The 13,862-nt window shown below is 41.3% G+C and overlaps 2 protein-coding genes across 4 annotated transcripts in view; both read left to right on the forward strand.

Annotated features, from left to right (window-relative positions):
- Positions 1 to 4,136, forward strand: part of LOC310707285 (cytochrome P450 2J2-like) — a 162,980-nt gene extending 158,844 nt beyond the window's left edge. For 2 of the 3 annotated variants that reach the window (XM_083504296.1, XM_083504294.1), the window contains exon 9: positions 3,826 to 4,136. In XM_083504296.1, the coding sequence (XP_083360422.1) occupies positions 3,826 to 4,013 (188 nt within the window). In that variant the 3' untranslated portion in view covers positions 4,014 to 4,136. Of the gene's footprint in view, positions 1 to 2,678; positions 2,821 to 3,825 lie in introns of all 3 variants that reach the window. The other variant, XM_083504297.1, reaches the window with a different exon arrangement.
- The window catches only part of LOC310707284 (cytochrome P450 2J2-like), a 127,488-nt gene that overhangs the window by 25,183 nt on the left and 88,443 nt on the right, over positions 1 to 13,862 (forward strand). The gene's annotated exons all lie outside the window — the stretch shown is intronic.

The raw sequence follows: 13,862 nt of genomic DNA on the forward strand, positions 1-13,862 counted from the left end.
TGGGCACTTCTCTTCCTGGCAAGTCATCCAGATATCCAAGGTGAGAGAGGAGAGCCAGGGCTTCTCTTGACCACTAGGTTGGAGCATAGTTCTTTAAAGGTTTCATAAGGAAGCCTACAATAGTAGGGTTGGAAGGGACCCTAAGGGTCTTCTAATACAACCCCCTGCAATGCAGGAATCAACACATTCCCCCCTCCAGTTTGATACCATACCACAACTTGTTTTGTTTTGCAAATCTGCTAGCAGTTTCTTTATGCAGCAAATGTACAAGAATGCCCCTGCTGTGAGATAAGTGACTGAGCCTCATTCCTGCCTCTCCATGCTCCATTACATGAGGGATGCGGGTGGCACTGTGGTCTAAAGCACTGAGCCTCTAGGGATTGCTGATTAGAAGGTTGGCAGTTTGAATCCATAAGACAGGAGAACTCCTGTTGCTCTGTCCCAGCTTCTGCCAACGCAGTTTGAAAGCATGCCAGTGTAAGTAAACAGGTAGTGCTGCGGTGGGAAGATAATCAGTATTTCTGTGTGCTCTGGCACTCATCATGGTGTCCAGTTGTGCCAGAAGTGGTTTAGTCATGCTGGCCACATGACCCGGAATGCTGTCTGTGGATAAACACCAGCTCCCTAGGCCTGAAAGCGAGATGAGCAAAGCACTCCATAGTCTCCTTTGATTGGACTTAACCTCCTAGGGGTCCTTTACCTTTACCTTTATATGAGTGATGCTAGCCAAAGATCAGATGAGGAAATGAGTATTAGTGAAACTAAGTAGGAAATATTGAGGGCTGGGGGTAGAGAATGAATATATGACAGCCTTTGATCCCAGCCCTTCAGCAAATCCAGCCAGCTCTGGTAACCAGAAACAACTGTGATGAGCTTCACTTTCAGCCTTTTCACACCTGGGATCTAGAGTGGGGAAGAACCAAGTAAACAGATGAGCTCTTTGGAGGACCAGGTGACCTAAAAATGCAAGAAACTGGACGGTTATGGACCACCGGTGTGAAATTCACGGCACGTAATGCCTTGAAAGAAAATATTATGAAAATGATATATAGGTGGTACATGACCCCAGTCAAGCTTGCAAAAATATATCACTTGCCAGACAATAAGTGTTGGAAATGTAAGGAATCTGAGGGAACATTCTTTCACCTTTGGTGGACATGCCCAAAGGTTAAGACCTTCTAGGAAATGATTTATAATGAGTTAAAAAAGGTATTTAAATATACCTTCCCTGGGCATTGTCGGCCAATTGGTATTAAAGAAGGATCGAACTTTTTTTATGTATGCGACAACAGCAGCAAGAATACTCATCGCAAAGCATTGGAAGACTCAAGATTTGCCCACTCTGGAGGAATGGCAGATGCAACTGATAGACTACATGGAATTGGCAGAAATGACTGGCAGAATCCGAGACCAGGGAGAAGAGACAGTGGAAGAAGACTGGAAAAAATTCAAGGACTATCTGCAAAAGCATTGCAAATTGTTTGAATGTTAAAATGATGCAGGATATAAAAATAAGATGGCATTAGTAAACTAGTGGAAAGAAATATGAAAATAACTGAATTATAAGAACAAAGATGAAACTTGAATAATATTATGTCAAACTTAAATACTTGAATATTGGATAATGAAAGGTTAATTTGGAGACATAATTGCTGAAATGTGTAAGTGAAAACAAACTCTGGGAGAAGGTGAAGTATTGCGGAACATGATTTTGTAATTAGGAACACAGTAAAGGGAGACGTGAGGGAGTCATGAAAGAGGTTTATGGAAACAACACTTAAAAAATTGAATTATTTTCTGTTTTGTGTTTTTGTTTTATGTATTTTTTACCTGTATTTTTGTATGTTTCTTACATTTTCTTTTTGTCTTTTTGTATTGTTTGAATTGTTTAAAATCTTTCATAAATATCTTATTAAAAAAAATGCAAGACACTGGGACTCATTCACAGAGATTTATGGAATATATTCAAGGAAATTAAATGTCCATCTGAAATAAAATGCAGTATTCACAATAAAACTTCCATTTCCATCATTCTCTTCAGATAAAATGCACAAGGAAATAGAAGATGTCATAGGTTCTGCTCACTCAATCTGCTATCAAGACAAGAAGAAACTGCCCTACACTAATGCTGTGATTCATGAACTACAGCGCTTTAAACCTCCCGGTTCTTTTGGGTTGCCTAGGCAATGTACAAAGGATTTCAAGCTGCGTGGTTTTCTCATTCCCAAGGTATAACAGTGTGATACAGCTGCACTCCTGTAGCCCAAGAGCAAAGAGCAGCAGACGGTTTCATATTGAGAGATGCAGCCAGCCATACAGGAACTTCCTGTCTAGTCAAAAATCTGAAGGGCAAGAGCAGGAGCTCCATCTGCAGACATGTTTCACCATCAGCAAGTGCCATTCCATGGGGCAATTGTGGCAGGGGAGGAGCATGTAGTGACCAGAAGTCTCAGCCTGCTTGTGAGCTTTCATTTTAAAAGAGTTGGGGGAAAGTCCCCTTGTGTTCCTGCCTGTACAGAAAGTTTTTACAGTGATGAATACAAAGCCACCCACCAAAATAATAATAATAATAATAATTCAGATCAGTCTCTGCAATGATTAGTCTTGGGATAGTGTGGGACAATAAAAAAAAAGTATTGATGTGAATGCATTCCAAGTCACTTGTTTCTTATTTGCAGGGGACTATTATTGTTCCCGATCTGCGCTCTGTTCTTCTTGATCCAACACGATGGGAGACACCTGCAAAGTTCAACCCAAATCATTTTTTGGACAAGGATGGACAATTCGTGAACAGAGAAGAATATCTCCCATTTAGTGCAGGTAAACACAGAAGACCAAGCTATGTTGTGATCTGTACATGTGCTTACTGGTCTGCTTCTAGGAAATGACATCAGCAGCAGCACAGGAGGGAGTGGGCCAGAGCAGTAGCAGCGTCTTTCTGGCTGGAGGGGCAGTGTTGGTCAGCAGAATGGGGCAGGGCAGTGGCAAGTTAAGGGCATCTCTGGGTTGGTGGCCTGGGATTCACACATGCACATACACTTATGTGGCCTCCATCTGCACCTCCCAACATTTGCCACCCCTGCCCTGTCCCTGAGAGAGGCAGCACTGCCAGCACCAGGATAGTGCTGTTCCCTGTCACACATCACCACTGCAAGCCACCCAACTTCTCTTCAGGCAGCAATGCTAGTTCCTACCAAGGTGAAGTAAACCTGGCAGGAGAGTTTGCTCCATGGTCTTAACCCCTTTCTGCATTGCTGATTTGGGCAGTTGACCAAAGTTTTCCTTTCATTTTTTAAAATCAAGTTTTATTAAAAAGCTTTATACATAAGACACAATAAAAGCCATGCTAATCTAAAAGGGAAAATAGAAAAAAAAATAGGAAAGGAAGAAAAGATTGAAAAGAAATAAAGGAAATTACAGAGTCCTCTATCAAAATTAAATCTTCACCCTTATTCTGCACACAGAAAAGTGAGCCCTCCCAGTTCTCACTGGGAGCTAGACCTTCTTACTCTGGCTTCCAGCCCTGGGAGATGCTCTCTGCCCTGCCCCTCCCACAGGACCCTTCATCTTCAATCCATCCTCTTCCTGAATGTATCTTCCTTGATATGAGATTGGGAAATTCAAATTACAGAATAAAATATAACAAGAAGAAAGGAAGGTTGGCACTGATCAGGCTAGAAAACTGACAGCAGCCTTGATGTTTTCCGTATCCTAACTATGTCTATTTTGCCAAAGTGTTATGGAGAATGCTTATAGCTACAAAGCAATGAACATTGGAAAGTAAATTATTGCTCACTTACTGCCTTCTTCTTCTCTCCTCCTCAGGGTCTCGCATATGTTTGGGAATGCAGATGGCAAAGATCGAAATATTCATCTTCCTGACCAGCATGCTGAGGGCATTCAGTTTTCAGTTGCCAGAAGGAGTCAAAGAGCTCAATCAAGAGGCTATAATAGGGATTATAACACATCCCCATCCGTATAAACTCCGTGCTGTTCCCTGTTGCAACACATAAGAAGATAGGAAAATATTAGGGGCTGCACCCCTGCTTCCTGCACTTGGTGACCCCTTGGCCACTCCTGACACATGAACCCCCTAGCATTTCCCCTTCCCTTCCCATCTCATCCCATGCAGCTACTCTTTTCCCCTTCGCAGCTCCATTCCTGAAGCCAATTCTCTCTTATTTTCTGCAGCTCTGCTTTGCATCTGTTTTCCCCTTCACCCCATCTCCTCCTTTTCTTCAGGCCCTTTCATGCCCCTGCTTTCATCTTCATCCCTCTCCCAATGCCTCCTTACTCCCTCCTTTTTGACAACTTCCTTTGCATCCCCATTCTTACTCTTGCTCCCTTTTCTCCTCCCCCTCCCCTTCCTTTTCTCAAATCTCCCTTACACACACATTCCCACACCTCCTCCTCTCTCCCTCTTCTGCAGCCCCCTTCTAACACCCCCATGCTATGTTATTGTATCTTGAAGATGAGTAGACCCCTCAGAGCAAGCTATCAGCTTCTCCAGTTGAAGAATGTTAAGTTTCTTTGATGGATACTGTACATGTGTGCTTGTTAATAAAATATCTCTTCTAAATCACTACATTGAACCCGGAACCTGGAACGCGGACCACGCAAGGTATCAGGAGTGAAATAGGTTGTGCGGAGGCACTATGCAATATTTGAAGGCTTCACATCCTTTATTCCAGTTAAGGAATGGAAGGGGGAGAAGTTTGAAACAGACGTTCCCCTGACTTCCACTAGCCTTTCCTTCAATGGCAGAAGTTTGAGTAAATGGAGATGGTGGAAAACTGAGATAACTGTGGCTTTAGGAATAATGGAGGGATGGAGGAACACTGAGCAATTGGTGTGTGTGTGTGTGTGTGTGTAACATTTTAACAAGGAGAAACAGCAGAGATGGGTACGGAAGCAACCACCCAAAAGCTAAGAAAACAGAAGAATGAAATGGAAAGTGGAATTAAAGAGGACAAAGAGACTTTGGAGAACAATATGGATGAAGGATTTCCAGAACAGAAGGATGAAATGGTGGAGCTGGAGGCAAAAGATGGTGTAATGAAGACGTCCTTCACATAAGGTGACTAGAGGACTGAAACAGCCAAATTGCAGTGTTGTGATGTTGGAGGAGTGGAAGGAAGCCACCGATGAAGAGATGAAGAGACATCCTAAGCTGGAAGAGATAGAGTTGGAAGAGAAAGGAGTCTGCACACAACGTGGAGTGAATTTAGAGAGGAAAGCTATCAAACCTTTGGAATTTTTCTTGGAAAAAGAATGGAAGAAGTGTAAATGGAAGGGCTATTTTTTTCATCTTGCCAACAAAGGTCCGTATAGTTAAAGCCATGGTTTTCCCAGTAGTGAGGTATGGAAGTGAGAGCTGGACCATAAAGAAGGCTGGTCGCCAAAGAATTGATGCTTTTGAATAATGGTGCTGGAGGAGACTCTTGAGAGTCCCATGGACTGCAAGAAGAACAAACTATCCATTCTGAAGGAAATCAGCCCTGAGTGCTCACTGGAAGGACAGATCCTGAAGTTGAGGCTTCAATACTTTGGCCACCTCATGAGAAGAGAAGACTCCCTGGAAAAGACCCTGATGTTGGGAAAGATGGAGGGCACAAGGAGAAGGGGACGACAGAGGACGAGATGGTTGGACAGTGTTCTCGAAGCTACAAACATGAGCCTGACCAAACTGCGGGAGGCAGTGGAAGACCGGAGTGCCTGGTGTGCTCTGGTCCATGGGGTCACGAAGAGTCAGACACGACTAAACGACTAAACAACAACAATTTTTTTCACAACCAAGATGGAAAATTACAGCAAACACAACGGGTTCAGGTTGTGTCCTTCAGAGCAGGAGAAATCAAGCTTGCTCCCTCTTCCAAGTGACAGCCCTGGAGATATTTGAAGATGGCTGTCATATCTCCTCTCAGTCTCCTCTTCTCCAGGATAAGGATGGGCAGATTTTTCTACCTTGGTCTGCAACCCTTTATGCAGAAATGCTAGAAATCGACCCTGGAATTTTAAGCATGCAAAGACTCTTTGCATCTTTCCTCATGCCCTGCTCAGAATCAGTCTATCATTTCGAAGGTATTCAGTTGGATGGGCCAGAGGGAAGAGTGAATTTAGAGTATAAGCTGTCATGTCAGAAACATATTGCACGCATGAATTTCTATGTAAATAATGGTTGTTGTTTAACTGTTGCCAGCCTGACAAGTAAAGATTTATCTTCAACTATATGTGTAAGACATTTTTTTAAAATCACAAATAGCTTAAAAAGGTTATGGGCTCAGTCATGGCCAGCAGGTGGTGATAGAGAATAGCAAGAAGATTTTGAAGTCAATCCCAGAAACCAGCAACTCAGCACAGTAAAGGATATTTTTTGCAGATTTACCCCTTGATCCATGTCTGTTGAACTTCCTGGCACAACATAGTCTCAAAGTTTAGTTCATTAAATTTTACTCCTTTTTTTAATAGTTCATTAAATGTTTACTCCCCCCCCCCAAAAAAAAAACCTTTCATTGGTGATATTTTCCAATTCAAAATTCTGTATATGTGGCTTGTTTCCACTTTACACCTGTGAATTTCCACTTACAACACCTTCACTTGATAAGCCTTTTGTTAGTAAGCCAAACGTTCCCTTCTCTTGAAGACAGGGAAGTAAAAAAAACTGCATGCCAAAGCACACTAAGTGGTGTCTCAGTGCTTTTCGCAAGGAGAGCAGTAACTGCTGCTCTTTTAATCCTTTAGTCACAGGAGTCAGTCTTTCAAGAGGTAGGTTGTTGGCCTCCTCTAGCTATTCAGTTTCTGGGTCAGTACTCCGGAACTCTGGCGGCCTGTCATTTCCCCTTCTGTTTGCACATACACGGTTACAGTTCAAATGTCTCCCGGGGACGGGGAGTTCTGACTGCTTGCTTAGGGCATCTTATGAGCTTTTCTAAACAAGTTTCTGGGCTCAGAAACCTACCCCCCTCCCTCCACCACTTTGATGCTTCCAAAAAACCCCACACAACTGTTTTTACACTGGATTTTTATCCAGACAAATTTCTTTCTTCTGCTTGTCACCCTACAATAAAAAAAAAACTGTAGAGCAGAAAGAGACCCCAAGGGTCGCCCAAGCCATCCCTCTGTAATGCAGGGAATGCCAACCAAAGCATAGTAATAGTAGTATAATGGTAATAGTATAATAATTGAAGGCAAAATCCCATTTCTTCCTCAAACAATCTCTGCTGAAAGCCTTCAATGAACAAGTGTCCACAATCTGGTTAAGTGTTCCAGCAAAAGTAGATCATTTAACTTTTACCAGAATGCTATTCTTTCAGCTCGTATCACTGGTGATTACTACCTGTTCAATCTCTGGGATAGAAATTTCAAGGTTGGGGGTGTTCCAAGAAAACTCCTTGGATTCTTGACCAGGGAACGGTGAAGATATGGAGCAAATGAATTTGCCCTGGGCTGAATGAATCTTACTGCTTGCAGTTTGCAAAGCACATTTTCAAAGCAACTTCCTCCTGAACACGTTATCATGTACAGAAAGCTGGCAAGACATTGTCATGTCTCCTGTTTCACAATTTTGTGGCCTGGCACCTGTGAGCAGGCCTTGCTTCTTCTAATATTCTAATTATTCTAATAAGAGTTATCTTCTTCTTGTTGTTGTTGTTTAGTTGTTTAGTTGTGTCCAACTCTTCGTGACCCCATGTACCAGAGCATGCCAGGCACTCCTGTCTTCCATTGCCTCCCGCAGTTTGGCCAAACTCATGCTGGTAGCTTCAAGAACACTGTCCAAACATCTCGTCCTCTGTCGTCCCCTTCTCCTTGTGCCCTCCATCTTTCCTAACATCAGGGTCTTTTCCAGGGAGCCTTCTCTTCTCATGAGGTTGCCAAAGTATTGGAGCCTCAGCTTCACGATCTGTCCTTCCACTCAGGGCTGATTTCCTTAAGAATGGATCGGTTTGATCTTCTTGCAGTCCATGGGACTCTCAACACCTTCCTCCAGCACCATTATTCAAAAGCATCAATTCTTCAGCAATCAGCCTTCTTTATGGTCCAGCTCTCACTTCTATACATCACTACTGGGAAAACCATAGCTTTAAGTTTACTGCCTTTGTTGGCAAGGTGATGTCTTTGCTTTTTAAGATGCTGTCTAGGTTTGCCATCGCCTTTCTCCCAAGGAGCAGGAGTGTTTTAATTTCGTGACTGCTGTCACCATCTGCAGTGATCATGGAGCCCAAGAAAGTAAAATCTCTCACTGCCTCCATTTCTTCCCTTTCTATTTGCCAGGAGGTGATGGTCCCAGTGGCCATGATCTTCGTTTTTTTGATGTTGAGCTTCAGACCATATTTTGCGCTCTCCTCTTTCACCCTCATTAAAAGGTTCTATAATTCCTCCTCACTTTCTGCCATCAAGATTATGTCATATGCCTATCTGAGGTTGTTGATATTTCTTCTGACAATCTTAATTCCGGCTTGGGATTCATCCAGCCCTGCCTTTCGCATGATGAATTCTGCATATAAGTTAAATAAGCAGGGAGACAATATACGGTAATTGGTAATTACATTTATTGTGATGATGGGTTTCAAGAGTAACTCTCACTGGCTTGAAATCAACAGGGGAGCAGAATTTGTAAACTAATGGGAGGCCAGAGCAGGGAAACTGAGGGGAGTAGAAAAGAGGCGTGTAGGTGTTTGTGTATAGCATATAGTAACAGCTAACTAATATTGCACCATGTACAAGTCCTTAAGTACATGTGGGAGGATTATAGAGAGCATAATCCTGTTTAAGAGCAGACATGATGAAATTGCCTGACATGACTAATTTAGTTTCATTAATTCCAATGAGTGTACTGTGAGCATGATCTTACATAAATAAGCCCCAAAGATCCCAAATTTTGTTGCAGGACTTGCTGTTTCTGTCACTCGTGTGAATGAATCACAATAGGTTCAGAATCCCCCAAGTGGATCAGGATGTCTATTCCTCATCAGCAGAAGTGTGTAGAAACCTTTTTGAAATTATGATTTAATCATAGACATCCATTACAGCTCAATTGCCAGGAATTAAAAGAATAATATCAGCACCAATCATTCTGTGTGACTTCAAAGAGCAAGAAGGCATGGCAGGAAGCCTGAGAAGCAAGTGCAGAATGTTGATGAGAGATAAAGCACTGACTCCTTCCCCAGCTGGATTTTCCCGCTGGACAGCTTTTTAAATTAAGTGTGGCTAGTCCTCATGCCATCATATGACACATTAGTTTGGGTGTATGAAAACCTGGCTTCAGCACATGTGGAGATTTGGTTGATTACGGCATCTCTAAGAAGCACAAAAGACTGCTTCTCTCTGCAAGCTCTTCCAACATCTTTTGGGCACAGACTCATGTAGCAAAGGGCTCCTCCAGAAAACTTTTTGATTACACATTCATCATGATTTGTGCTCATAATAATTTCAAGGTGGTTACATCCAACTCCATTTTCAATAATATTTATGCCTGCAAAGATTTTGAGGTGGTCATACAGTTTCATTGCCATTCTATCACATCCTTTAACGTTCTACTGAAAACTACATATGCACAGACTTCTTTTCGTCACACTTTTGCAATAGATATAGTTTCCCCAGACAGCAATAATGCGGGAGTGTTCAGGAAGCATTACAGAAGAACTAACAAAGCGGAATATTCTTCTCAAGAATATGGTGCAGAATTCACCCTCAATAAAAATCCCGCCTGGTGGAACCAGTAGAACTAGTAACTGGTTGACATTACACATTCTATCCATAAAAACAGTGTGGGAAAAATTGGCTGAATTGGGTTAATTTGCTGAAACTTTCCAGCATACTGACTAAAACAAATAAACAAATAACCAAAATAAAAACAAAGAAAGGAAGAGAGAGAGAGAGAGAAATGCCAAGCCCTCTCTCAAAGGCACGTCTTAACTCTTGTCTCACACAGAAGGGAGTGGACCCTCCCAGCTCTCACCTGGGTGCTTCCCTTTCTTCCCCCAGTCTCCCACCCTGCCTCTCACACAGGGTCTTTCACTGGCCAGATATCAACTTCATGTGTGTATTCAAAATATTCTAAATGTTCATTCCAGTATGAATCAAGAATAGTCCTCTTCCAATCCAGGATGATGACTTTATCTCTCCGCCCCCACCCCAAAAAAATTCCAACCTTTCCTTTCCTCCATATTTGAAAACAATAAATCCAGGAAACTCTCCACTGTAGTCATTTATTTTAAAAAATCCATAGTTATTTACTTGTTGTATATTCATTATTTTACACCCGTGTTTATATCTTGCAATTCCATTTCCTGTAGGGAAATTTATCAAGAGAAAAAGAAAAGAACTTCCATTTCTACCACTTCCATTCTTTCCCCAATAGGGTCACCAGAAGCTTGATAGGTTTTTCCTCTAAATTCCCTCCAAATTATACCCAGAATCCTTTCTGCATCATCTTGTAATTCTCTGCTTTAGAGAGACTAAGCAGCTCTTACATGCAAAGGCATGAACTTCAGTAGACATGGTTTGTTCTGAGATGGCAACTTTTCACATTGATTTCTGTAAGTAATTATTTCTCACTGATTTTTCGTAGGTATTTTATTTTCAAATAGTCACACCTGGAGGCAACAAAGACAGTTTGGTGTAGTTACTATGCGGAAGCTGGGACTGGGGAAGAAAGGCATGGAGCACCAAATAGCAGAGGACGCCCATCAGCTTGTGGAACGTTTGCATGTTCAAAGGGTATGTGATGAGGGGTGATGGTGCTGAACTGGCATATGAAGATATATTTGTGTACTACCTCTGTCCATTTTAGAAAGGAATGTGATATGTTTTTCTTGGTTCCTAATGGAGATCCCAGCAATTTCTCTTGACCACCATGAACTCCCACTCTCAGTATGAACAGGAGCAGCTGAGCTAACATTAGTATAACTTTATTTTGCAGGACAACCACTTGACCCCTCCATCCCCATCGCTAATTCAATCTCCAACGTGATATGTGCTGTGGCTTTTGGGCACCGGTTTGCTCTTGAAGATGAATGGTTCCAGAAGCTGATGGAAGCCATGGATTTTGTCATAAAAAAATTAAGTAGCTTTTGGCATATCGTGAGTAGTTGTTTTCATTTCTCCTAAGCCAAACAGGTCCCCCTGAATACCACAAATCAGGGCCTTAATACCACAAATCAATATTTTGGAATCCATTATGATAGAGGATAGAGGATTGAAGAAGTGACATCAGGTTTAAATTGATCTGAGATAAGGGTCACTTACGATCTCTCCGCCTGCTCAATTTGTTATAATTATCATTGAGATAAAATAAAAAGCATGAGTAAGAAGCCTTTGTCCACCACAGAAGACTCTTTGGAGGAACGATGGGATAAAAATGGAACAATGACCTTCAGAACAGGTCATCTAGAGCCCACCAAAGGGGACAGAGGTGAGCAAAATAATCTTTTCACTAAGGGAATTACATACTTTTGTTGCCATCATGGAAAACTAAATGTGTCTACTCTCTACTGACTTAGCAGTGGCAATGATGATGGTGCCTATAGTGAGGCCCCTGCAGCCAAAACCTTGGCTGGAATTTTTTTAATGAAAGAGAGACTTGCAACTTAAGCACTGTCCCTTCTGCTAAGGAAAGCAGCTCCCTCCTGTATGACCCAACTAAACTCTTTTTCCAAACTTAAGTTCAGTTCTCCACATTTCTTCATCCCTTCTGGATCTTTTTTTAAAAAGTACTCATGAAACTTCATCAGCATTTTAGTGCTAATTTCTCCTAATACACACACACGTGTGCAATTTTGCCCGAAGCAAGGCCTGTGTGTTATTTTCACTATTGTATGCATTTTTAGGCACACATGACCATGTCATTTGCATTTCCATTTTTGTACGCATCACTTGACTGGGAAACTACAGACAACTTTATATCAGTGTTCTAGGCACATTTGAAACAAGGAATTTCATTAGTGTGAGCAGTTTCTGACTTCTGGGCACAGTTCTAAGCCTAAAATTTCCGATTAAAACTGCAGAGTGGAAGGAAAGGAGGACCTTTTTCTGCCTCCTCACTTCCAGCCACTCTTTGAAGACTGGAGAAGAGACTGTCTTAAGAATATTAGAGGGTCAGGTGGGGCAAGCATGGCTTTGTTTTTTACAGTATTCAGATGAGGACTAGACCATGTGAAAAATGAATATAAGATTTTAGCTGCAGTTCATTCATTTTCAGCTTTGTATTCTTGTTATTAAAAAGGCACACCTAAACATTGCATTGCTCCACCCATAATCTAGGTTTAAGGTGCCATTTAGCTCAGAGCTTTCATATCTCAGTTTCTAACACTGCTTTATATCAGTCCAACTTTAATTTTCTAGCTGCTTATGTATTCAGAAAATGTAAGTAATTGATCTTTAATGAGAAAACAAGGAAGGAGAAAAAACATCCTTCTTCAAGGTTTAGTTTTTTATGATGAAAGATCAGAATTACTTGACTGGCAAACTGGAAGATTTAATAAATATAATTAAAAATTTTAAAAATGGAGAAGTGTACATTTTGAATGATGGCTGTCTTTCCATTTGTGTATTAGGCAAATTTGCTTTTAAATGTGAACTTACTTGAATTCCCCCAACACCCACCTACCATAAAAGCCACTAACTTGTTCCAGGAGGGGTCCTCTGATTGTGCCCAGTTTTGGAATGATGCCTGGGAGCTGGGAAAATATTTTGAGCCATAGTTTTCTTTCACATTTTCAGCTAGGGATAATTCCTAGAATCCAATCATTGTGAGATTCCAGAAAAGCGATGGACACCTTTCTTCTTCTTAGTGAAAAACTAATATGCTAGCCCTGAAGAATAGTGCAGATTATGTTTTTTAAAGTGCTAATCCAAAGCACAAACGGTGTGACCAAGCTTCCTCATGGTAATGGCAGCATTTCTGCTATCTTTCCTTTAGCTTTATGAAATTCTCCCATGGCTCATGAAAATCTCCCAGGGCCCCACAAGAAGGCCTTGTCCTGCTCAGAGATGGTGCTTTCATTTGCAAAGGAGGAGATAGAGAAGCATAAGGAGAATCAGTCTCTGCATGATCCACAAGATCTCATTGATTTCTATCTGCTTCAGATGGAGAAAGTAAGTATCTGCTTTGAAGCTGAATACTGCTCATCCAATGAATCATTATATTCCCTGTTGTAAGTGAATACTAATCTCTTGCCTGCAAACCAGCATCTTTTTTCCTGAATCTCAGTTGAAAATGGCATTGAGTTCCCCCCAAATATTTCTCAAAGTCAATTTAGTTACTAAAGTGGGTTGACATCCATCCATAAGAATCTATAGAAATAGCTAGGAAATGTGAGCTTAAAGGACTGGAAACTGGAGTGTGTTAAGGGGTCTTGCTTTGGAGCATTCCTTCTGTACATAAATTATTTTGGATTGATGTTCATCTGACATTCAAATGTGGACTGAAAAAACAGAAAACCCTAAACCAAATGCTCTTAAACTAGAGTATGACTTCAAATTCCTGTCTCATCCATCTTCACATCCTAGAAAGGCCAAAATATATTTTCATCCTTCCCTCTTTGAACAATGCTTATCATGATGACAAACGAATGGTTAAATATGTTTAGTGTTAAGTACCATATTTCACCATAATTGTCACATTTTTATGATAATTATTCTTTTCAAAAAAGGGGGGTGCGACAATTATTGGTGAAAAACCAAAGTATGACCTTTAATCGAGGAAACAGTGTTTATGAAGAAACATAATTATGTTTATATTGCTTATTACTTGTTACTAACTGTTTTTGGTGTGATTAGGATGCACAGAATATGTGTGAACAGGTACAGGAAGGATAATAGGTAGTCTGAATTGGGGCAAGGCATTCTCATGCACACTTTCA

Source organism: Podarcis liolepis, assembly GCF_965112155.1.
Source record: "Podarcis liolepis genome assembly, chromosome: 5".
NCBI lineage: Eukaryota > Metazoa > Chordata > Lepidosauria > Squamata > Lacertidae > Podarcis > Podarcis liolepis.